This window comes from Pogona vitticeps, chromosome 2, assembly GCF_051106095.1.
Source record: "Pogona vitticeps strain Pit_001003342236 chromosome 2, PviZW2.1, whole genome shotgun sequence".
In the NCBI taxonomy this organism is placed as follows: domain Eukaryota; kingdom Metazoa; phylum Chordata; class Lepidosauria; order Squamata; family Agamidae; genus Pogona; species Pogona vitticeps.
The window spans coordinates 200,278,199-200,302,262 of record NC_135784.1 but is presented as its reverse complement, the minus strand read 5'-3'; the positions used below and the strand labels follow the sequence as shown (position 1 = coordinate 200,302,262).

Below are 24,064 nucleotides of genomic sequence, written 5' to 3'. Positions count from 1 at the left end.
TATAAACAAGCAAGCACTTTGCAAAGGCTGACATGAAGCTGCTGAAAGTTAAATCAAAGGATCCCATTCCACAGAGACCACTATGTAAATACTCTGACATCTGCTATATTTACAAGGCCCTGTACATCTGGAAATAGTTCAAAATTTTTCACTTGGAGATGTTAAGAAAGGAAATGGCTGTCTTTATCTCAAGGACAGAAGGAGGAGCAGGTTTGCCCTATTGCTTCAGAAGGCAGACAAAGAAGCAAGTGGTAGGCTTTAGCTAGATTGGTGGTTTCCAGTCTTGGCTACCCAGATGTTCTTAAACTAACATTCCCAGAAATCTTCACCAACAGCTGTGCTCACCAGGATTTCTGGGAGCAGAAGAAGAACATCTGGGGACCCAAGGTTGGGAACTACTGAGCTAGATGTTAGGATCTGTGTTACAACAGAACAGTGGAGAAAAACACAAGATTGTCTTCTGCTGTATTAAAAAAGCCCCCAGTCAAGACTGTAGTTGCCTCCTGCATTGAGCAGTGCTATACTAAATGACCTGCAAGGTCCCTTTCAGTTCTGTGAGAGTATCAGAGACATTTAATTACCTCATCCATGTACTCTGAGCCACTCCTTGTACTCCTTCTTAGCACAGCTCTTTCCCTGCTTGAAGACATAAAAGACGACCAGATAGAGAGGAGCTTGTTTGCTTTGGTCAACCACATTCAGGACAGGTCCTTTCTCTGTTTTAACTGTTGCCTAAAGCCAGAAATTGCTTTCTTTGCTTTAGAACAGAGCACAGTAGCTTCGTTTTGCTGGTGGCTTACCTGTCCCATAGAAGATGCTGAAAAACTGGGATGAGGAATCCTGACTTCAGAAATGAGTTTAATCAGCTTTGCCTCTGGAGTCCAGGAAGGGGATTGACCTGACAGAAGGCCTTTCTCTGAAGAAGTGTGCTTTTATGGAGAACACACTAACAACATTATACCATATTCAACATCAATGTTGCCAGATTCCAGGAGCCCCAGTTCCTTAAGAGCTGAAATGGGAAGCTGACCACTTAGTGTTTCCTATCATACTGCCTCATACGCAGCTTCTGCTACTAAAGGAATTTCCCCCTTCAGCACCTCTTCTAGGAGTTTAAGGCTTTCCCCTCCCCCTAATGGTAACCACTCTCCCCCACTAACCACTTTCCACAAACTGACAGATAAAACCCCAAATTCTCTAAATTAAGGTGGTAGGTGGAGAACAGTGGAAGAGTGGGTGGACGTAGTACAACACCTAAGCCACCTTCCCGGAACAAGCCTCTTGCAAAGACAACCACACGTGGGAAAGAAGAGATTCTGCACCACTTGTGACAGTAAAGAGACATCTCGGTTTCTTTTTATGCTGCAAGAGCCAGATTCTTTAAACCTAGCACCAATTGTAGTCATACATACCACAAGCTGCTCTGTCTGTACCTTCTAAAGCGATAAAGAAGTCCTTTTGGATGTTTAAGTTTCAGTACAAGAATGCTGTTTAAACAGATCTTTAATATCAGTACAGCTGCGAGTGGCATCTCAGTGCCTGAGAAGCACAGAGACTACAGTTCTGGAAGTTGCCTCCCAGTTTGGAGACCAAGAGGACACAAAGGAGGGAAGAACATGCAATCACAAAACAATGATCAAACTCGAAATACATCATGAGGTTTGGTCCAAAAAAACAAAAACATTTAAACATAATTAATCCAATTACTGCAAACACAGCTTCTCTGAGTAAAGTTAAAGATATTGCATTTGTAGTGTCGCGTGTGTGCTTTCCCTTCAGCGAACCAGCGGAGCCTGCTTGAGTGAAATGAGCACGGAGCGCATGCGGGACACATCCTTTGCCTGCTTACTGGACTTGGGGTTAAAGTCACAGAGCCGAGCCACACGTTCCCACTCGGTTCCTGGGGACGCTTCGTCGACATCATTCACAAAGGCTTCTTCCGCTGCCCTAGAAGCAATGCGACGCCATGTTTAATCTCAACTGTGTCCATTTCCCAACCTCTCTCCCACAAGCAACCTGTTTCCTTTTATTCTAAAGGCTGGCAGAGCAGACTCAGTAGCACCCTGAGGGCTTCCCAACCCCTCCACCCCAGAACAGAAGGGGCAATTGGTGCAGAGGAACATAACAGTGCCATGTAAAATGTTGGAATACAGGTGTCTGCTTCAAGACAGCAATGAAGTCTCAGTCTCTGAATAAGATACACAGCTAACTCTAGAGTTACCTTAAGAACATGAGCACCCTATGCAGATACAGAGGACTATGGGTGATGAAGGGGTTTGCTTTACTCATCCAATCAAGTAAACAGACGATGTATAGCTGGAGGCCCAAAGTGCTGAGCTCAAACATTACTGTACTTCCAATGCACAGAATTGTGTACTACAGCAGGTAAAGAACCTCCCAGCCTCCAACCACACATGCATTCAGGTTCTGCATAAGAAAAGCTAACAATTTAAGTAAAAGCACTGCACTGGGGCAAATGTCACATTCAATACTTGGAAGCATCCTCCAAGTATCATAAATCATTGTGTAAGTCTGTATTCCAAACTCTATTGAGAAGCAGAGGAGATAAGCAACAAAGAAAAAAGGCATAGCCCTCATGACTGCAAGTGCTATAGACTTAATGGCATCCACTGCAGCAGAAGAGATCAACAAAGGCCAGCTCAAGGATAACTCGGCCTGCTCATTTTACCCATACACTTGGATCAGCCTTAGAATTAGTGTTATCCTTTCAGTAATGTTATGCTGCTAGATTGCTTGAACTTAAAAAGAAATTTTATTCTTCAATGCATAAGCAAAGCAGACAGTGAGGCCTTCAGACCCTGACATGGCAGAAGCAGAAAACAACTATCATTATGAAGTGAGGAAGGGCAGGACTCCCACCTACTCCAACAATCAGCCATGGGGAGGGGGAGGAAGCAATGAAGATGATCTCATGAGGTTCAGCACAGATCACAAGGATGGACTGGAGTTTACAGACACCACTAATGACAAAGGTCACTACAACACTGCTATTTCATGGGACAAGACACTTAAGGGGCAGTGAAGAGTTTACTTAACTGTTCTAGGCTGTAGCAAGGATGGTTTATGTTTGTGCTTAAAGGTGAAGAGAAACAAAAAAAAAAGGAGAGTTTAAGTCAGATATAGAAAATGAAAATGAGCATAATGCAGATGGTAAATAAAGCTGGCCAGGCATGCACTCTGCAGTACTGTCAACAGGAAACATGCTGCCCCTTTCAGTTTGCAGTTATTGCCCTGCAGGTGTCTTCCTCTTCCTCCTCCTCCTCCCCACAAGCCTGGCTACAGGAACCTGTCTTTCCACATCAATTCCATCTGCAAAGAGCAAAGGCAAACACCACCTGTACATCCAGCATTTCACAAGTTTGAGATTACTGTATTCTAGATCATCAATCAACCACACTGCCAAGCACAACATTTAACTTGAGCCCAAGAAGAAGCTGCCACACACACTCCCAATAGCACAGAGAGGCTCTGATCAAAGTAGTATAGGAGTGGAGGGTCAGGGTTCCAGTCCCAATGCAATTTGATCAGCATCAGCTCTCTTCGGAGAGAGATGGTGCCATATCATGCAAAGTAGAGGTTGAGACAAAGCATGCTCTGTCTCCTGATCTTGTCACCCAAATGTAAGAGGAAAACAGTTGCTGTTTGCTCTTGCTTCTTCTCACTTCTTACTATTTTGTGACAATGACTATTTGATGAGGTGATTGCTCTACCCCTCCCCCCATGATGCCCTTTTTAGTGCATCTACATTAGCACCAACTGGAACCCTGTGTACTTCATACATGGCAAGAATTTGTAAAAGATTGGGTCTGATTCCAGTCTTTTCTCCTCTCCCCTATTGCCTTCATACTCTTTCTGAACAAAGACATTAATTGACGTCAAAAAGAATTGAGCGCCGCCGTTCTTCCGATTCTAAATATCAACTTACTCAACCCAATGGGGAAGCACAACTCTAGTTTTTAAGTACCGACTTGCCGACACACCTTAGTCAACTTCCTTTTGGACAGGAGTACTTTCCATAAAAAAAGCTGCCACAGCCCAGCAGTGATGTGGCAGCAAGTACTGCACAACTATACCTACAGCAAAGAAAGTCCATTTCCACAGGTTATCCTATTTTCTAGGCTGCTCTTCTGGCTAAGAATCAAGGACACTTTGCTGTGTTAACCCAAATCCTATCTTGGGCTGTCAAGACTCTAAGCAACCTTGTACACAAAGATCCCTCAGGATTATATTCAATATTCTAAAGGGAACTGGACTAGCAACTGAGGAACCTCTTGCCCAAATGTCTGAAACTCTGACTAGTAGTTTCACCTTTACCTCCACTATACCTTGGATTAAATGTCAGCACAAGAATTCAAGAGACATATGCATTGTTCCATAGGCCACGAGTGCCTGACAAAATTCTAGCCAGTCATCCCAGAGCTTCTACATAACCTCCTACTTTTTAATCACATGCCTTCCCCACATCATGTATGAGAACTAAAGTGTCTCCTGTAGCCTAAAAACTCAAGGCATGTCTTTGCAGCAGAACATGCATCTCTGCCCATCGTGGGTTGGTTTTGGGCTACTTTGACTGCAATAAGCCTCAGAGATTAGAAGTATTAACGGAAACTGATGGATAATGGATCAGACAAAGAGCCAGTAGTTAGGCAACATACACATAACCAATCACGTCAGCGAAGGGTTGTTTGTAGAAAGCTTCATCTGCTACCCTAGGTGGCAAGTTGTCCGTAGAAGAGGCAAGCAGGCAAGAGAGAAAAAGAGAAGAGTAAGCAGAAAGAAACACAGCTGAAGTTGTATTAGGTTTAATATGTTAAACATGTAATAGATTAGTCCAACCTTGGAAATACCGAGACATGCCCAAGTAAGAGGGAAGAAAAACACTTATTTTAAGCACTAAGCAGCGTAGTCAAGAAACAACGGCTCCCCACAAACCATAATTTGCAGGCCTTGGTAGCCAACCTCCTGAAAACAACCACCCTATCTATCCCTTCCAGGACATGCACAAAGTTTTTGCATTATGTGTCTACCAAGGCAAAACCAGAAGGGTCCTGCTCAATCAATAATTCCAGTGGATTTGCAAACCACAGCTAATGAAGGAAACCTGTCTGCATTAGCTATGGCTTGCATTAGTGCTTTGGTTAAAGCTCTAATTGGGGAGGGGGGGAGAGGATGCTCTAGAAAGAAAATGCAACAAAGAACAAAGCTGGTTCCTACTCCAAAAGCCATGAGTAGTAAAGAATCAGCTTTTCACCTGCAACAGGCACATGATCTGACCAGTTAAAAGGTGGCCATTATGTGCTCTAGTCATGTTCTCCTTTTAGCATTTCATAGGTAGAAAAGTTTTGTAACTAAAGCAAAAAATGAACAAGTGAGGAGCAGGTTGAGTTTCCAATGTGTCTACAGCACAGTTGTGAAGACAGAAGAAGTAATCTCATGCACACTATTAATAATTCTGAGGAAAAAATGACAGGTTTCTCTTTTGAACTCAGTTCATATCTTTTCAAAAGAGGGGGGGAAACAGCTATTTCCTTTTCCCAAATGTGAGCGCTGAGTTAACACCGTTTGCTATTTAAAACTGGGAAAGACAAAAAGGACAGGAGCAGAGATCAGCTCAGTGTAATAAGAAGACACACCACAGACTTCGTTTCCTGCTGATTTTATAGCATCAACATCTAGTGCGTTTTTATTTATGATTACATTTTTATTCAGCCATTCCATTCAATAAGTGCTTGTGGTGGCAAACAAGTGCAATTAAATATAAGATACCGTATTTTTCGCACCATAAGACACACTTTTTCCCCACAAAACAGGGGGGTGGAAAGTCTGTGCGTCTTATGGAGCGAAGAAATCAGTTTATATTTTCCTGTTTTCTTCTCCTAAAAAATTGGTGCGTCTTATGGAAAGGTGAGTCTTATGGAGCGAAAAATACAGTAAAACATTGGTGGTTGAAGTACAGCCCTCCAAAGCCTTCCACCAGCCTGCTCTTATTCCAACAAAAAAGGGAGAATTACAGCTCCTGAAAGTTTCAGGATGGCACTTCATATTTTCAAAGGGCTGGTTTAACACATCAAAATTCGCATTTTTCAAAATTGAAAACATGTACATCCTCTTCACTAAACCCTGCTCATATATCCCAATTATTAACTAACCGGTGGGAAAATATTAAATGACTGCTATATATTAAGTGCTGTCAAGTCCATTCTGACTTATGGCAACCCTAGCAAGGTTTTCAAAGTATGTGAGACATTTAAGGAGCAGCTTACCATTGCGATCTCTCAATGAATGTCCATGACTGAGCAAAGATTTGAATCCAGGTCTTCTAAGTCTTAGTTTGCCACTCTGTCCACTATACTGACGTCTATTGAAATCAATGGCCTTAAATGCATTTCACTCTGAAATGGACTAGAGGCTGGCTTGTAAATTACGCTCAGGGCATTTAGTATGTGTGGAAAAGGCTGCTCAAAATGTTTTAAATGCTGATACCACTAGCAGCAAAACCTACAATGCAACCCTGTGACCTTGGCATTCAACAAGTCTAATCAGCAGTTATGGTTGCAGCTCCTTGGATCCTGGCCCTCAGCTGTTTTAAGCAAACCGAAGGATCGGACCACATCCCCTGGGACTTGAGCCTCTCAACTCGCATTTGGAAAAACAACCCGCCCTGTTCAAGTATTCTGAAAAACTTTTTTGGCTCAAGAGTATGATAAAAATAACTTCTACGAAATCATTGGGAGAGGCTTGTATTTAAAAAGGTGACATAGGACACTGTTTTTAAAAGTCTTTTGGGGTAGTACTGGACTGCAGGATAAATTCTGGTCATCTGATCTGGATTCTAAACGCCACATGCTGCCTCTTCCTTTTTCAGAATCCCTGGCACAACTGATAAGTGCTCTTTTATTATAAAGTGAGGAAAAATAACCACTAGGAAAAATACAGCTTTCATAATGGCTATCTGGAGAAGCACACTGTTATCCATTTTGACACCTGGCAGGATAATCTAGCTCCTCCCCCCTCCTTGACTATACAAGCAGCATGCAAACTAATTCCCTTTCTCTGCAAAATACAGTAAGTCCACAAGGATGATATTGATTCGGCCTACATCACCTCAGCCAAAGGTCTGATTGCCTGACCAACTCGCCTAATTCTGACAAGAGGGAATTTCATCAACACATGATCCCTCATGCCGACTCCCAGCGAATCAGCAGCCAAGTTCAGCAAGGGGTGCTTCTCCACCACCCCCCATCTCACCTTCCCTCTTTCATCCATAACTTAGCATTACATCTGGGTAGCAACTTATTTCTGCCAGAAAACCAGAACTGATTTGTGGGAGAGAATATTTCTTCTCCTTAACTATGTTTGCCATCTCTGCAGATGTTACGCTAAGCCAAAGCTAAAACTGATGATGGAAGGCAAACGAAGTGAAGAGGTGTGCAGAGGATTCACACTAGACACCTATGATAAGACTGTGTGAGTATTACAGTGTCTGGCTCCTCATTTCCTAGTTGTAATTTGCACAAACCCTGCACCATGGCAGCATTGCAAGCCATGGAGAAAGCCAACAATGTGAAAGCTGATGGGCAGTCAGTTTTCTTCCTCCCAAACGGGGTTACCCTCCTCGCTGGAAACTCTTCTTACCTATTGTTTACTTTTGTCTTCTGTAGCTGTTCATCTTGCCTTGCATACCACTCCTCCAACTCTTTTACTGCTTTCTCTTTCCACTCCTCTTCTTGCTTTCGAGAGTTGGCATCTTTAAAAAAGTACAGATATGAAAATGGGGCTTATATACAAGCATTCTCTTAAAGGCTAAGTATACCTAATACTCCAAGCTACAAGTGAGCCAGGTTCTGGAAGGCACACAGGATGTAGAGGGCAAGGATAGGGCTTGCAGCCACAGTTCTATCGGTGCACCGGTGGAATTAATAAAAACACAAGATCAGGAGGAGCTGCAAGAGCAGTTTGATCACACTGAGCTGATTCACCAACAAAAGCTCCATGGCCAGACACTGTCATCAGTTTTCACCCATTCCTCTAGGCCTCCACACCACTTCTGGCAGGAATCAAGCTGCACAGCCAATTCAAGAGTAATTCCACAGAAGCACAGGCTGCAATATTAGCCATGGAACTCCTGTTTCCTGAGCAAATCAGCTTTCTTTTCTTTTTTTGAAATGGAAACCCTCCAGCCTTTATGACTGTGAAGATGTTTGAAGTAACATATGCATACTGAAATATCAAAAGCAGACCAGAGTCACCAAGGACAGCGACTCAGGGCACCAAATGGCTCTTTACCATCTTCACAACATAACAAAGAGACAGAAAACTATGCAAAACAGAAGTAACTGTGCTTATCTGCATGGTTGTTGAGGCTGATGTATCCTGGTTAAGAATTATGACTTCATGTACTGTTCTCAAAACAAATCTGCCCACAGAAAGTTATACACTGGGGCCATAAGAGATTTGGCCTCCTTCTATGCAGACTATGCAATCCCCCTCAGGCGGCACTGTGGATGGAGCTCCGACATAAAGCCTGCTACAATTGGGCCTACCAAGAGCTTGAAGAAAAGCTGTTGCCCAACACCAGTGCCTGGTTCCCTGAATCCAAGACTATGCACTTCACAATCATGGTATTAACTCAACTGTTAAGGGATGAAGACCCACATAAGTGACAGCCAAATGAAAGCCTTGGGAATAAAACAGCATACCAGAGCTTTTACAATTGGCCTTTTATAGGCCAGAGATCCTGAGGATGTTTAGAAAAATACCTCCTGTGTGAGTTACAAGAAGGGAATCCTTTTGGCTCTCTACTCCCTAGTAGGAACTACAAAAGAGGCTCTGAGAAAACAGCTCCACATGTAAGTGAAGACAGTAAAAAAGAAGGCAAAGCACATTCAAGCATCTAGAGATGCTACAGCCACTTGACCAAGGGAAGGTACTCTTGCCTGTGACACTGCTGATCCATCTTGACATAATTAAAAGCACAACCCTTATTAGCAACTCAGGCTGCTAAATGTACCAGTGCCCCTTACCAAGTACTTCTAGACGCTCCCGTTGTTCTTCTCTCCATTTGCGGATGCTCTCTGGCTCTGTCTGCAGACGATCAGCTTGTGAAATAGCAGCATAACAGTCTGTGGGTCCATTGCTCTCCTGAAGGAGGCCAACCAAGATGGAGGCATTTTAATAAGGCTTTGGTAGATAGTTCTAAGGTAGTGTTATTTTTGTCAGAGAAACTTAAAAGCAAAAAAGTATCAAAAATTAAAAACAAGATGGGTAGGCCAAGACTGAAGGAGATCACTAATATGGAGAGGCTCCTCTAAGATCTCTGCTTCACAACAACCAAGATTTTAAATAAGTGGAGAAGAAAATGGTGTCAGTCAAGTCTTGGGACAGGAAGGGAAAAGGGAGAAAAGGAAAGGACCTGCCTGACAGCCAGTCCAGATAATGAAGTGATTAATAGAAGCAGTGGAATTATTCACTAAATAAGACAGTTTGATTTCATTTACATTTAAGTAGTTACAAAACATAACTTACAAAAACTGACACCTAATTGCTGAGGGATGATTCAATTTAATTATGTGACTGATACCTTCTGCCCCCCACCCCATTTTTAAAAAGACTGCTGGGTTAGTCTGTTGCAGCAAAAGGAACAAAAAGTCTTGTGGTACTTACAGTCCATTAAAAAGTGCACTACAGTCCAATAAAAAAATTATGCCATACAAAGCATGTTAGTTTTATAGGTACCACAAGACTTGTTTTTCCATCATGCATGCATATTCATTACCAACCTATTTGATAAATCAAGAATATACCACAAGTCAGCCATAGCTTCCTAAAATAGGACAGGTATGTAGTAACCACCCTGTGTTTTATGGCAGGAACAGGCAACTGGTATCCAAAAAGTCCATTCTGGTCTATGGGGCCTCCCAGATAACCTCACTCTCCAAAACCCGTATCTTTCTGTTAGCTTCTTTTTTTTCCAGGATGGATAAAACCAAATTTTAGTGCCAAAAACTGATTTTTAAAAAATTTAATCATGATTTAAATCAATTTGATTCAAATCATATCCATTCTATTTTTTTTTCTCCTCAACTGAGTCACAGGCAAGATAATAGCTCCTCAGCAGAGCAAAAACAGTTTTTAAGAGTGCCCTCCCTGGACCTCAGCTACTCATTCTTATGTGTAAACTGGAATTCCAGAAAATGAGGAGGGGCTGCTGAGATTCACAGCAAAAAGAGAACTTCCATAGGCCTTATGAGTTAAGGCTATATTGCACCTGGCTCTTCAGCTTTGAAAATCAACTGCCAACTGTGGTGGAACGTTAGGATTGGGACATAGTGGGGGATGGAGGATTTCATTGTCTGACAAGACGTCCAGTGGCTAGTCTACTAGACCTTTTCAACACAGACCACTTGACTTCTATTTACCTGGTAGACATCACCATTCGTTACTCCATCTACTGAATCTGTAGAAGAAGAATGGATCATGGTTAGCTTTGTTTTTTAAGCAGGAAAGCATTTTTGCAGATATAAGCACAGTTCAAAGGATACATAAAAGGGAATGGGAAAACTAAGGTATTGCCAAGCTATGTGTATACCAGCCTCAGAACTCCTCAAGTGGGAAAGTGAGAAATAACTCAACTAGTTAGGCTGATAGAGAATGGGAACCCACAACATTTTTGTGTGCATATTTTCACAGGTTATTTATTATTTATTTTATTTTATTTATTTAATTTATATCCCGCCTATCTGAATCACATAGGACCACTCTAGGCGGCTTACAGCAACAACAATTTACAATAAAATTAATACAATTTTAAGATAGAGGAAAGGCAAGAACGAAGACACAACACCAATAGGGATTTGCAACATGCATTTATATAAAGCTCAGCTCTGTAATTCAGACAGTGGTGTTCTCAGATCAGCTGTAAAAACCACCATGATTGTGGAACACACAAAATTGTTTGACATGAATATTAATTTCAGAAGTTCTCTTCTCTAACTTCAGTCCCAGTAAACTACACAGTAATCCCATTGGTTAAGGATGAGCCATGAAAGCTATAGGACAGTGGTTCCCAACCCTGAGTCCATGGATATTTTGAACTAAAATGGCCATAAATTTTCACCACTAGCTGTAGTGGCCAGGATTTCTGGGAAATGTAGTTCCAGAACTTCTAGGGTCCCTGTTGGAAACCACTCCTTTAGGGTATAACAAGAAAAGGAGTGAATATATTACAGCACAGTCTTGCTTTGGGAGTTACAGTACTGTGAAGATATGAATGTATTACAAAAACAATAAAGATTGATAAATATCTTACAAGGATACAGTCTTACATTTTGTCATATTATTTTGCAATTTTAGAAAGAGCTTAATGAATGCTATTCATCAAGCTCAAACACCACTCTCTGTAGAGCTCAAGTACATGTTTATAATGTATAAAAATATATGGACCACTTAGAATTGTATTACGTAGAAAAACAAAACAGTAATACAAAGCCTATCATCATATATATTTCAGTGGCAGAGGCTTTGTGCTTAATTATTTAGTATTCCAAGTCTAACAATTGCTGATCATGTTTCTAAAATGCCATGACATGAGACATAGAAGGAAGACACTGCCCCTGAAGGAATACAGCCTTCAATTTTTTCTAAGGAAAAGATATGTTAAATATAGATTTTCCTGCCCAACTCACTTTCACCATCAAACAGCAAGCACAAGCTAGCAGCTGTCAGAGTGGCCAGAAGGAACAAATGCTTCTACCAATCACTGATCACCTTTCAAAATGCCAATGTTAATGTCATCTAGTCTTCCTGTTATGGAAAATACTATGAGAACTGGAATGTCAAAATGAAGCCAGTACAAACAACAATTCAGCAATATAATAATAATAATAATGCTAATCATCATCACCATCTTAGAACTGCAGAGCTGGAAAGGAACCCTATGGATCTACATGTCCAGCACCTGTTAAGAAGGTACAGTGGGAACTGAACTCCCAACCTTGGGCTCTGAAACCAGATACCTAAAATGCTGTCTAATAATTATACAAGAAGCACATGGTGTTTGCAACGGATAGTCTGGACTGTCAGGAACTGCAAAGACACTAACTAGTGGCCTGCTATGTGTACTGGGATGGGGAGGCAGGGCAGAGGGCTCAACCTATCCATGTCTACCTATAAAAAGCAACCATTTCACACATCTGTCCCAAGTAAAGATGCAAAATGTTAGGAAATTTTGAAGCCATATAAAATGGCTTGGGGGGGGGATCCAGTTTTTTTTCCAGGCCTTCCCATCTCTAGCCACCATTTGTCTACTTGAAGCTGACAGATGGCTTTGGGAAGATGAAAGAGAGCAATAATGGGAGGGATGCACAAGCTCAAAGGACGGAGATAGTCTCCTTTCATATTATCAGGGACGAGCAGCATATCTATCTCAGACTTTATAAAACATTAAAATTCGACAACATAAAAGCCCATGTGCCACTTTATTCTAGATCTGGAAGCCTCATCTTCCCTTAAATAATTCTGACAATTACAACATCCAGAGACACCATGACTTAAGAGGATCAAGAGCACTGTCCCTGTGTATGCCTCTTCTTGCTACTGGGTCAAACCTGAAGATTTAATTAGTGTCTAAACAAGGAAGTGTCCTTTGTAGGATGTGAAACTAGCTTCAAATCCTGATTTCAAGGCCAGTTTTGTTTCAGTCTTGGTTCCAACCTGACAAATTTAAGTAACCAGCAAACTGCTACCTAACTGTGGCGAGTTAACCCATCAAATACTGAACTATAGCACACTAGAAGGAGCAGCATGTGGAAGAACAAGGCTCATGTGCATTCTGACTTTAAATGCTATGTGCAAAACTCCACACAGGGTCACGGTAATTCTCCTGTTGTTTGGGTTTCTGTATGTTTAAAGAATAGGTTATTAATGGCAAAAAAAAAAAATCATTTCCTTGTATCATTGGAAACTTGTCAGGACTTGTCAGAACTCTGCATCTTTAGATGCCGGCAGGATCGGCCCCATCTCCCTGGGAAGAACTGCTCTAAAGATTGCAGGACTGGGCCCTTTCCCTGCAGCTGTTGCCCAGCTCCTCAGGAGTGCCGCCTATGGAAGCAGAGGACTGGGCTATACTAGAACAGGCCTTTGCTTCAGTGATGAAGCTCTCCAGCTGTGCTGATATTCCTGCCTTGCAAGCCAGCCTCCTTGTTCCTGCCTTGCCTGGTGATTCCTGCCTTGCCTGGCTGGTGGTTCTTGCCTTGCCTCTCCTTGCATCCCTGGACCCTGCTGTCTTGCTACGGTTCCTCCTGGCTTTGACCCCTGGACTGTCTGACCATGATTTGCATCATCCTTCCACCCGGCTGCTGTATGGACTCAAAACCCCAGCTGGTAGCTGGTTGGTCTCTGCTTGGGCTGTGGGGTTGGTTCTACCTTGTTCCTGTGGTCTTACTCTGGACTGGGCCCTGGTGCTTTTTCTACCAAACTCTGACAACTGTTAACTTCAATTTCCTACAATAAGATTATGGCTCTCTTATTCAAAATATCTAATGTAATCTAGTACTAAAAAGAACTGCCCACTGCCTTTTAAGAGAACCAGTGTGGTACCATGCCTACAGTGCTGGAATAGGATTCAAGAGGTATGAGTTCAAATCCCTTTTTTAGCCACAGACAATTAAGAGCATAGCAAAGGTAAGCCAGTCCTTGATCATCTCGTATCTCAAAAATCCTATAAGGGCTATTGTAAGTCAGAAGAAACTCAATACTGAGCAAAGAAAAACAACTTTCCACGACTGAGGAGAATTCATCAAACTTTAAAAAAATACAAATATAATACAAATTGCATATTGCTGATAACACAGTAGAGAAGAATCTGCCTATGCAGAAATTGTTCCCCTGAATGGTTCATTGAAATAAGAAAAAAGAAGCAGCATTGTTCAACTGTGTCTGCAGTGGAAAACCTAGAATGCCATTACAGAAAACAAATAAAAGTATAACAGGCAGTATTTGGGTTGTACAAGGCAACTCATGTCAGACGAGGCAGGAAAATGTCAGCATCTATAGGAGACAAGATAAAATGTGTTAATTATAGCTGTGGCTAAAAATGAGAGCTTTCTTCCATCTAGCTGTTCAAATTAGTTCTGACTTCATCTGAACAAAAAAAAAAATACAAATAAAAGGGCAATGTACAGATATGTGAATTTTAGCATCTATAGCAGGAGTGGGGAACATGTGGTCCTATAGATGTTGCTCTAGTATAATTCCCATTTACTCTGGCCAAAAAGGAAGCAATATTGGAAACTGTAGTCCAACAACATATGGAGGGCCACATATTCCCCACCTCTGATTTATAATCTACTCAGACTGAGGTGCATAATTTATTCTAGACAGCTCAATCAGACAATCTGTTGGCTTAGCTAGGTTTGAATACACTGAAGATAAAGAATGCTCAACATTGAAAAGGGACGTGGTGGCGCTGTGGACTAGACCACAGAAACCTGTGCTGCAGGGTCAGAAGACCAAGCAGTTGTAAGATCAAATCCACGTGATGGAGTGAGCGCCTGTCACTTGTCCCAGCTCCCGCCAACCTAGCAGTTCGAAAGCATGCAAATGCGAGTAGATAAATAGGGACCACCTCGGTGGGAAGGTAACAGCGTTCTGTGTCTAAGTCGCACTGGCCATGTGACCACGGAAGATTGTCTTCGGACAAAACACTGGCTCTATGGCTTGGAAACGGGGATGAGCACCGCCCCCTAGAGCTGAACACGACTGGACAAAAATTGTCAAGGGGAACCTTTACCTTTACCTTACCTTACAACATTGAAAAGGATACTTGGAGAGGGAGCAATCTATAACCTAGTATCATGCTTGGAAAAGCCCCCCTTACATGTGTGGAGATGCTTTTATGTAACAATTCAGAGTAATCCAGATAGGTTATTGAGAGTGAGTCATCAGATTCCTGTGGATATTCCAGGCCACTTCATCACAGATTCTCATGCCTAAACCAGTCATTTTTACTATAGTATTTTACTCACACTGTATTTAGCTCCAAGTAGACATCTGGCTGCCACAACTACTCCCATAACACCCTATTTCCTTCCAGACAAGGGCAGAGCTTGTGACAAGGTAAACATTTCAAGAACATCAAATTGAATAAGATGGTTCAGAGAGTTATAAAAAGTAAATCCATCCACAAATCCCCAGCTGCTCTCCCTGCTTAAGTGCTTAAATTACCAAGGGTGCAAAGAGGCAGTTTGCCTACATGCAACTAGTTAATTTTCCTGTGCATTAGGAAAGAAATTGGGCAGCTTTATATAAAATAGTTTAATCCACAGCTCAACATTTCTATAGAATTTTAATTTCCATGTACGTAACAAATTAGAAAAGCACCTCATTGGACATGCTAAATGTTGGGGGCTAGAATTTTAGTGTTTTATTATCATTACTAAGGGACGTGGTGGTGCTGCGGGTTAAACTGCAGAAGCCTCTGTACTGCAAGGTCAGAAGACCAGCAGTCATAAGCCCATCGCTTGTCCCACCTCCTGCCAACCTAGCAGTTCGAAAGCATGTAAATGGGAGTAGATAAACAGGTACCACCACGGTGGGAAGGTAACGGTGTTCCATGTCTAGTTGTGCTGGCCACATGACCATAGAAACTGTCTATGGACAAACGCTGGCTCTACGGTTTGGAGACAGGGATGAGCACCGTGCCCTAGAGTTGGACATGACTAGACTAAATGTCAAGGGGAACCTTATCTTTACTGCATTCCTCCATCCTTTTAAAGATCAGTGTGGGTATTTGTGGAAAGGCAATTTACAGATGCAAACATATTAGAATGCCAATTTATGCTATATTACAATATTCTAAAAAGTCTACCTGTATCTGACGCAGACAAAGAACCACTACATAAAGCACTAACATTTGTTTTAAAATAAAATACTTACAGTCCACTAATCCTATCCATGTTTCCCCAGAAGCTAACCAGGGTTTATGTCCAAGTGTGCGTGTAGAACAGCAGTTCTGTTGTTAGAAGTACATCTTTTTTCCTGGTCATCAAATAGAACCAGCTGAAGACAGAAATCTTTGTTTTAAACCAACCCCATTTCTGAAAATGTGGCCACATATTCTCAAATCATTGTTACATTTGGGATAAATGTCACAGTGGCAAGTTGACAGTGCAGTTCCATCCACTAAAACCAGACACTAATGTACATAAAATATTTTCCCAGCATAGCGCAGATTACTGTTCCTATGGTAATATTCTGGGTTAAATAAACTGAATTGGAAAAATCACTGATGACAGAAGAAAAACTTTCCTGTCAAGGTGATTGCTAGAACAGGAACGAAAAGAGAAGAATTCATGCAATTTATACAAGAGAAGAAATTTCAACAAGAAGAGAAATTAGACTAATGAGGGGGCTGATAAATCTTTTTGGATTCAGAGTTCTTCCATCCCTTAAAAGTGCCACAACAGAGAAAGGCCTTTTCTGCATACTTATACATACTAGGAGCATCTGGGTCTCCCTGGCTGATCTTAAAATACAAAATCTAAGACTATGGGGGCTGCAGTGGATCCCAACCCTCAAAACCACAGATAGGCTGTGCTTCTGCTGAAATTCAGCAGCTGTTGTGATGACCACTGAGGCCAAAGAGGATCTAGAGCACCTGTTAACAGTGCAGGGCAAAGCACCTCCTTCCCTTGCAGAAGGAAAGGGGGAAAGGTACTTTTACGAGTAAGGCTCCCTAATGATTTTCAGCAGCAGCAATTTGGCAGCAGATGCATCAAATGCAGGTGGGGGATGTACTGGGGACTACCAAAACAGCCTGAGGAGCCAAAGTGCAGGCCACATATTACCCACCCATCTTTAAGAACGGAGCATATGAAAAGCAGGAGTTCCTTAAAAAATCCTACTGCTAAAGATTTAAGCTTTTAAAGGCAAGCGATGGCGCTTTACATTTAACATTTCAATACTCTGTAAGCTGCAGTTGAGAAAAAGACAGTAGTTTTCTAAGCTTTGTCTTCAGAAAGCCAGTTCCATGCTGTGGTACCCTGGCACATCTGCCACAAACTTCAGCAGACACTGGGACCATCTCTGTTTTCAAGTGGCCCTAGCCAAGCCTATAAGGCCTAAAGGTTCCTTTGCATTAACCAGAAGTTCAATTTTGAACCAAGCCTACAATCTCTCATAGATGTGCAAACTATTTTTCAGAGATGCCTGGACCAAGCTCACCAGAGAACCCCAGTACAGAATCTGAAACCTACAGGGGGTAAGAAAGAAGAATGCCCCTTTCTTGTGCACTTTTCCACATTTCATCTTGAACCCCCTTTACAAGACAACTGCCACAATAGCTAGCATTTTACATAATTAACAGCCATAGCTTTAGCTCGGAGAGTGTATCTGTAGCAAAATAAGAACAATGGATTTCTTAAGCCATTTGGTTTCATTTCTCTTTTTTTCTTTCTTAGTGCTTTGAACTCAAATACACTCTAGGCTAGAAAGACTCAACATTTCCCTGCATTAACAGAATATGATTTCATCAACTGTGTTACAGGATGTATGTAAACTTGTTCTAAAAATGTGGGTGCAGTTTCAAAATTCGAATTACATGCAACAGCTCTTTGGAGGTTACTTTGCCATCTGGATTTTAAAGTGACAAATGAGTTCTTAAACTCAGTTGTTAACAAAATAGCCAAAGCAAACCCCTGATAAACAAAACTCCAGTAGCATTTTGCAAAAAGTGCTGTCAGTAGGGCAGTGATTTGGACTGTGATGTGTTAATTACCCTGACAACCTCCTATAAAGAAAAGGCTGTTAACAAATGTAAAAGGCCAGTCTCCTCAGTATAATTAACATTCATGTAATTCTACAAGTTATTCATGACAGAGGTTCTTACATCCTACAGCACAAGCTTCAATGGAATACACCTGCATATTAAAGCAGCTATTATCCCTCTAATACTGAATGACTCTTACCAACCAACCATGATCTCTCTATTTTGATGCTATGTATAAATATCTGCCATGTAATATCTCTCTTATTATGTCTGAAGTGTACTTGTCCACGAAAGCTCATATTAAAATATAACAGTCTTTAACCATGTTTTGCCTTTTTAAATTTGTTTTTTTATTTTTATTTTTTTTAAATAAATTTATTGTTATTGTAAGTATATACATAGTAGTGTACACCCATACAATGAAATTCACAAGACACCCAGAGACCAGACCCACATGCACACACATGAAAAATCCCCAAACACTCCCCACCCACTAAAAATCCTCCACTAAGAACACAAACATCTGCACCGCAGGCTAAGTCACACTGTCCAACTATTCACTACTGGTGGTCTTTTGGTTGTTACCTAGAGGATTTGAATTGTGCATATCTAAAACCTAAATGTATAATACACAAAGGATATGGGGCAAAACACAGTTTAAGAGAAGAAATAACTCTAAAACCTTTCCACCTGGGTCTTACTGCCCCCAACACAATTCTTCTGTCAGTTGGAGCAGAGCATCAAAAGCAAGCTTGGGTGGAGGTCTTGGTGAAGGGCCCAGAGGCAATGGCACTCCCTTGCCAAGGAATTATCCTTAATATTGATCTATTCCAGTCAATGTAAATTCCTTGCACAGGGCTAGCAACCTTATCTTATGGCAAGAGTGAGAACACACGCACCAACAATGATTGCATTCTCTCAGGGTTAATCTATCAAGGGCCATATGTTGGCAGTAGGTGTAACTCCCAGCCCTCCCCCCCCATCTGTTCTCCTCCTTCCCTGCCCAGACTACTAGGGCAGAATACTCTTGGCTAGGATATCAGGATAGTAAATATATATTCCTTAAAAATTCAGTGAGAACACAGGGGAGTACTGCCTAAGGCATTTAAGTCATTTTCACATGTGGGTATATAAGCAATTCAATCAATAAAAAGGGGCTTTGAAGGTGACAGATAACACACAACAGTAAAGCTGTTAAGAATAATTCACAACAGAACACTGCTGTGTACTCAGAAGCAGACAGATTGTCACTCCTATGTAAAGCACAATCCAGCCTAGATCTGCTCAGCTTGCATTGCTTTCAAAAGGGCACTTGTTTGTTTGAGCTTTGTGCCCCAAGATAGTGAACAGAAAGCTAAAAGACATGTGGAATTATTGCTCTGCAATTATTTTTAAGGAGAATTATATGAACAAAACAAACTGAAAGACCTGAGCATACTGTAGAACATAAATTATATAAATCTGTAATGTTTTTAAGGATCCAGATGAGGGAAAGGAACCCGGCTTTGGGACATTTATTACACAGAGTACAGTACCAAGGACCTTACAGGATCTTGTGCAATTGTCTCAAGTATAAACTGGAAAGGCCTAATTCATAGCCATCTACCGACAAGTGCCTAAAGCACAAGCAGAGATGACACAGCTTACGCTGGCCTCTCTGTGGACATTTATGCAGCCTGAGCCATGTCGTATCTTCTCCTAATATTGAAAACCACCACTATCAAAATGTATATTATGGAGCATTGACTGAGAGCCCAGTGCTGCAATAAAAAAAAGGTGGCTGGGAATCATTCTCATGTTCTGCAGAACTGCTGCACATGAACTAAAAGCCAGAATTTTTAAATCCTCCCTAATCTCAAGGATCAGTGTGTGTGAACATAGATGTGTAACACTGTACAGCCCTGGCCACTCACACAATATCCTAGAAAGTCCTCATCCTAAGAAAAATCTCACACACTTTATAGCTTGAGCCCTGTTTATGCACTACACAGCAAAATACCAAGGTACTGTACTTTATATACACATTGATGCAGTTATCTCTGGTCGCTTTTGTGCAAGATCGATTGAGAATGCCTGCAATCACTTTAGATATTTAAAATGCCTTATAAAACAGGTGTTATTGGCCAAGTGAAAAATACAACGGCGGTGCAGAAACACTGCACCCAATGAGCATACACACACAACAAATCAAGCCCATCATCATACAAGCTCCTAAGGCCTCCTGGCTCGCCAGCACTGCGCTTCCGGTGTGATCCATATTAGAAATACTGTACTTATTAGAGGAAGCGCCTCTTCCATTGGGAGCTTATCTTTTTACAAGGTGAGCCAAATAACAAGAGTTTAAAGGAAGATATGTGGCCGAGAGGATGATGATGGAAATAAGAAGGGGAACGTTTGAGTCCGGTTCCCTTTGAGTCTGCCCCTTCTCGCTACCCTCGAAGCGCCGCTTCTCGGGGGTATCATTAGAAGGCCGTAAATATCTAGGATTCGGTCTTTTTTACTTAAACGGGGGAGGAGAAAAGAGCAAAAGGGAGCGGATTCCTCGAGGCCGGGGGGGGGGGCGACTCCTTGGGTCCGTCTCTGGATCAGTTCATGCACACAAAGTCTTTCCAAAGGGTTGTTTAGGTCCGGGAAACGAATAAAAACCGGACAGGTTTCACAACGCAGCCCCCCAATGCTTCGGGCAACGGGCCGAAGAGAGGGCTAGGAACCCCCTCCCCTACATGAGGGGCTACCGGAGACCGGAGGGCCCTCCTGAAGCCTAACTTCAGGAGCTCGTGGAAGGCGCTGGATGGAAATGCTCGCAGCGTAACCGCTCGTTCACGGCGGCACTTTGTCTTTCGCTGACTGACGGCTTAAACCGCCAGCCGGGACGAAGAGAAACGACGAGAACTCCGGCGTGGTGTCGTGCCCTCGACAGCCCGTTCACACGGGCCCGCCATCACGTGAGGCGCATCCACGTGTGGCTCCTCCACTCCCCCCTCCCTCCCTCCGTCCGCCCGGTTCCTGTCCCCGGGAGCTCCCTTACCGGCCAACAGCCCCTCCTGGCCCTGCATCCCAGCCGGCACCTCGCCGTTCTCGAGAATGTTGTAGCCTTCGTCATTCTCGATGCCCGCGATCTCGTTCTCCTGCTGGGCCAGAAAGGCGGCGGCCGGATCTTCCTCGCCGCCAGCGCCAGCGCCGCCGCCGCCCAGCGTCCCGTTTCCCGCCGCCGGCTGAGGGGCGCCGAAGAGGTCGAACTCGGCCATGAGCGGGGAAAGGAAAAAGGGGAGGAGCCAACGGAAGCAACGGCCTCGAGGGAGAAGGAGGACAGGGAGCGCTCGAGGCAGCCTCAGTCGTTGAACGAGCTCGGGAGCAGCGACAACTTCCGGCCTCCCTCGAAGTACTTTAATCAAGCGGCCCGCACGACTCCTCGCCTCTTCCTCCTCCCGGACCCCCCTCCTTACCCGGAAAACTCGTGGAGTGACGGCCCCACGCCGCCAACGAACTGAGAAGGGAGGAGAGGCGAAACCCAATCAGCGTGCCGCGAAGGCGGGAGGTAGGGCTGCCCACCACGTGACCTCCCCTTTCTCCCTCCGCCTCCGGAAAGGCGATGTGGGCAATCTGCGCGCATTCCTTTCCTTGCCTTCCCCTCGTTAACGAGCGGCTTCCCCCCCGCCCGGCTCTGGTCGGACGATGACGTCGCGAGGAAGGCGTGGCTTGGGCCTGAAACCGCCGGAGAGGTGGCGGGCAGGTGCTGAAGGCCCGGAGTGGGAATCCTGTTAACTTATTTTAACTCATTAAGCTATTACCGTTCATATTAAATTATTTTTGAATGCTGAAGGCGCCTGGGTTTGAACTGTATAGTCATTAAATACAGGTTCTTGAAAGTAGGGAGGCGATTTGGCATATGAAACCTCTTGCTTTCCAGCCTTCAGTGTCGTCTACTTGTGAGCAGACATTGTAGGAGCTGAATACTGTATATTTCTGAGATACATATATGGAATTGCATTTGCATTACTTGCTCTTTCAATATATTCCCGTTCCATTAACAAATGTACTGCGAAACGAAGGATGGACAAATAAACTGAAGATAAATGGCTTCTTTTCTCAGACCGTGATGTCTACTGATCCTTTTAGGTAGAGCTGCCACATCTTCTGTAGCCAGAGCGTTGGCTCTGCCATAGAGCTATGACTTCTCTTCAGGCAGTTGTTTCATGATGGGTAGCAATCCGAAGAAACAGGGTGTTTTATTTGCTATGGGGGGAGCTCACCTTCCGTTCTTAATGCAAGTGCATATAGCATTTACTAGAAGGGGAATGGGATCGGTCCCAGGGGGTAAAATAATGTCGTTTAATGGGATCCAGCTCCCCTATCGATTGGGAAGGGGAGGGAAAAATGAGAAGCTATGTTAAGGCTGCTGCTCATTTCCTGCCCTGCCCCCCCTCTCACTTGTGAGCAAGAGGAGGCAGGCACGACACAGATTGGGTTTACTTGATGGTGTCCCCCCCTTGGGTCAAGGAGCCAGAACCTCCCCTTTCCCAATCATGACTTTTAAGTCAGATTTATCATGCTATTGTGTGTCATAGTCCACTTTCTCAACTACAGTGGAAGAACAAAGATGCTGTGTTTAATATCACACCATGTATGCAAAAATGAATTTCATTGGCAGCTGTTCTTTTGTAACAAGTGGTGCCTTAGAGAATTTTTTTATTTCCCCCATTGTTACAGATATCAGAAGCAATCACCATACACAGGCTTAATTAAACCAAATCACAACCTAGTTAGGGGCTTGCAGTAATTAAAGGTGATTATTATCAATGGGTATGCATTACAATCCCAACTGCTGCTTTTCATAAATAGGTTTTCTCTTTTAAAACTAAATAGCAGGACTTCTGGGTCTTTAAAAATGGAGTGATGGAGTGAAAGCTACAAACTGAAGAATTTCCTGACAAAAGAGTTGAACTGGTGGGGAAAATTCTGAGGGTAAGGAGCCAAAAGCAGTTCCAAATTTCTTAACTTTTAAGTAATGAAATACATCTGTATTTGCATTCAGTTAAGTTTGTGATTGGTTTATTTTACATTGTTTGAGTTAGGTCCTTTATGTGGAATTTAAGTGTCTCAGTTTCCTTCCAGAACCATGACCTAGAAACCCCTTTCTTTGTTCTGATTCTATTCATGATAATGTTGAACGTGAGGTGATAACTTCCTCACATGTGCTGCAACTTGTAATCCTAAAGTATACTGTATTTAAAAACTGGTGTGGAAAGGTAGCTTTATTATTATTTTTAGACTACAAATGCTGTCAAGTTCCTGCGGAAAAAGAAATTGAACAATTTAAATACATATTTATACACCCAAACAGTTTCTTTCTGCTTAGGTTAGAACTGCCCATTCAGTCTAATGATATGCTAAGGTCTTGGAGTGGCCAGAACAGAGCAATGATAAACACCTTGTATCTCCACATGTTGAACTTCAGTTCCCGGAAGCCTCAGTCAGCATGACTAATTGTGAGGGATTACTTGTGCTGCAGTCCAAGACATTTTATGGGCTGTAAGCTCTCCACTCTTGCAACAGACTCGGCTTCTTTTGCAGATAGGTGATAACATTGCTGATTGTATAAAAAGAAATATATACTTTCCTGCAATCAGAAAATTAACACAGGAAGCTTTTCTCTGATTTGCCACTTTTCTGATTATGGTGTGTCTTTTGATATAAAAGATCATATGGCATAATTTACTCCTTTACCATCAAGCTCTCTTGTACCTTGATCCACTGGTCCGGTGGGCCAGATAGGCGGGGTATAAATTAAATAAATAAATAAATAAATTTACAAAGAAATATATACAAATATATATACAAAATATATATACAAAAATACATTGTAATTTACAGAGAAACCTGGAAATAATGTTGTACAGCTATTTCAGCACACATCCATTCTATCCTGTGGACATGTCCCTTTTAAATACTTTTCTTGAAGTGGGTGGACAGAGGAGAAGGCAGGGAACAGGCAGCATCTGCTGTTTCATGTTATGACTTTACATGTTTGGACAGAGTTTGGAAGAAATCTTACATAAATATGTGAATGAATCTTGTTCACCTTCAGATTAATACATGGAGCAGCAGGGAGGATGCCTCAGTACCAAGATACATGTAGATGTCATTACTTTGTGCAAGTATATTATGGATACATGAGCCCCACTTTGGTAATCATGTTCTAGCACAAAACTTTAGCCACAGTTTTGTGCTAGAACATGACAGAAAGAGAGAGAGAGAGAGAGAGAGAGAGAGAGATGC

General features: G+C 42.5%; 1 protein-coding gene across 4 annotated transcripts; it reads right to left on the bottom strand.

Annotated features, from left to right (window-relative positions):
• Positions 1-1,485: 1,485 nt before the first annotated feature.
• CLTA (clathrin light chain A) lies at positions 1,486-21,254 on the bottom strand. Of its 4 annotated transcripts, XM_020791358.3 has the most exons (7): positions 20,814-21,254; positions 10,440-10,477; positions 9,045-9,162; positions 7,657-7,768; positions 4,677-4,730; positions 3,058-3,093; positions 1,486-1,947 (listed from the first exon to the last, which is right to left on the bottom strand). In XM_020791358.3, exons 1-7 carry the CDS (start codon positions 21,031-21,033, stop codon positions 1,776-1,778), a joined length of 750 nt encoding a protein of 249 aa, XP_020647017.3. In that variant the 5' UTR covers positions 21,034-21,254; the 3' UTR covers positions 1,486-1,775. The 4 variants fall into 4 exon arrangements, with proteins under 4 accessions (XP_020647017.3, XP_020647018.3, XP_020647020.3 ...); XM_020791359.3 differs by lacking the exon at positions 3,058-3,093 and having other exon boundaries at positions 20,814-21,180; XM_020791361.3 differs by lacking the exon at positions 4,677-4,730 and having other exon boundaries at positions 20,814-21,180.
• Positions 21,255-24,064: the final 2,810 nt, after the last annotated feature.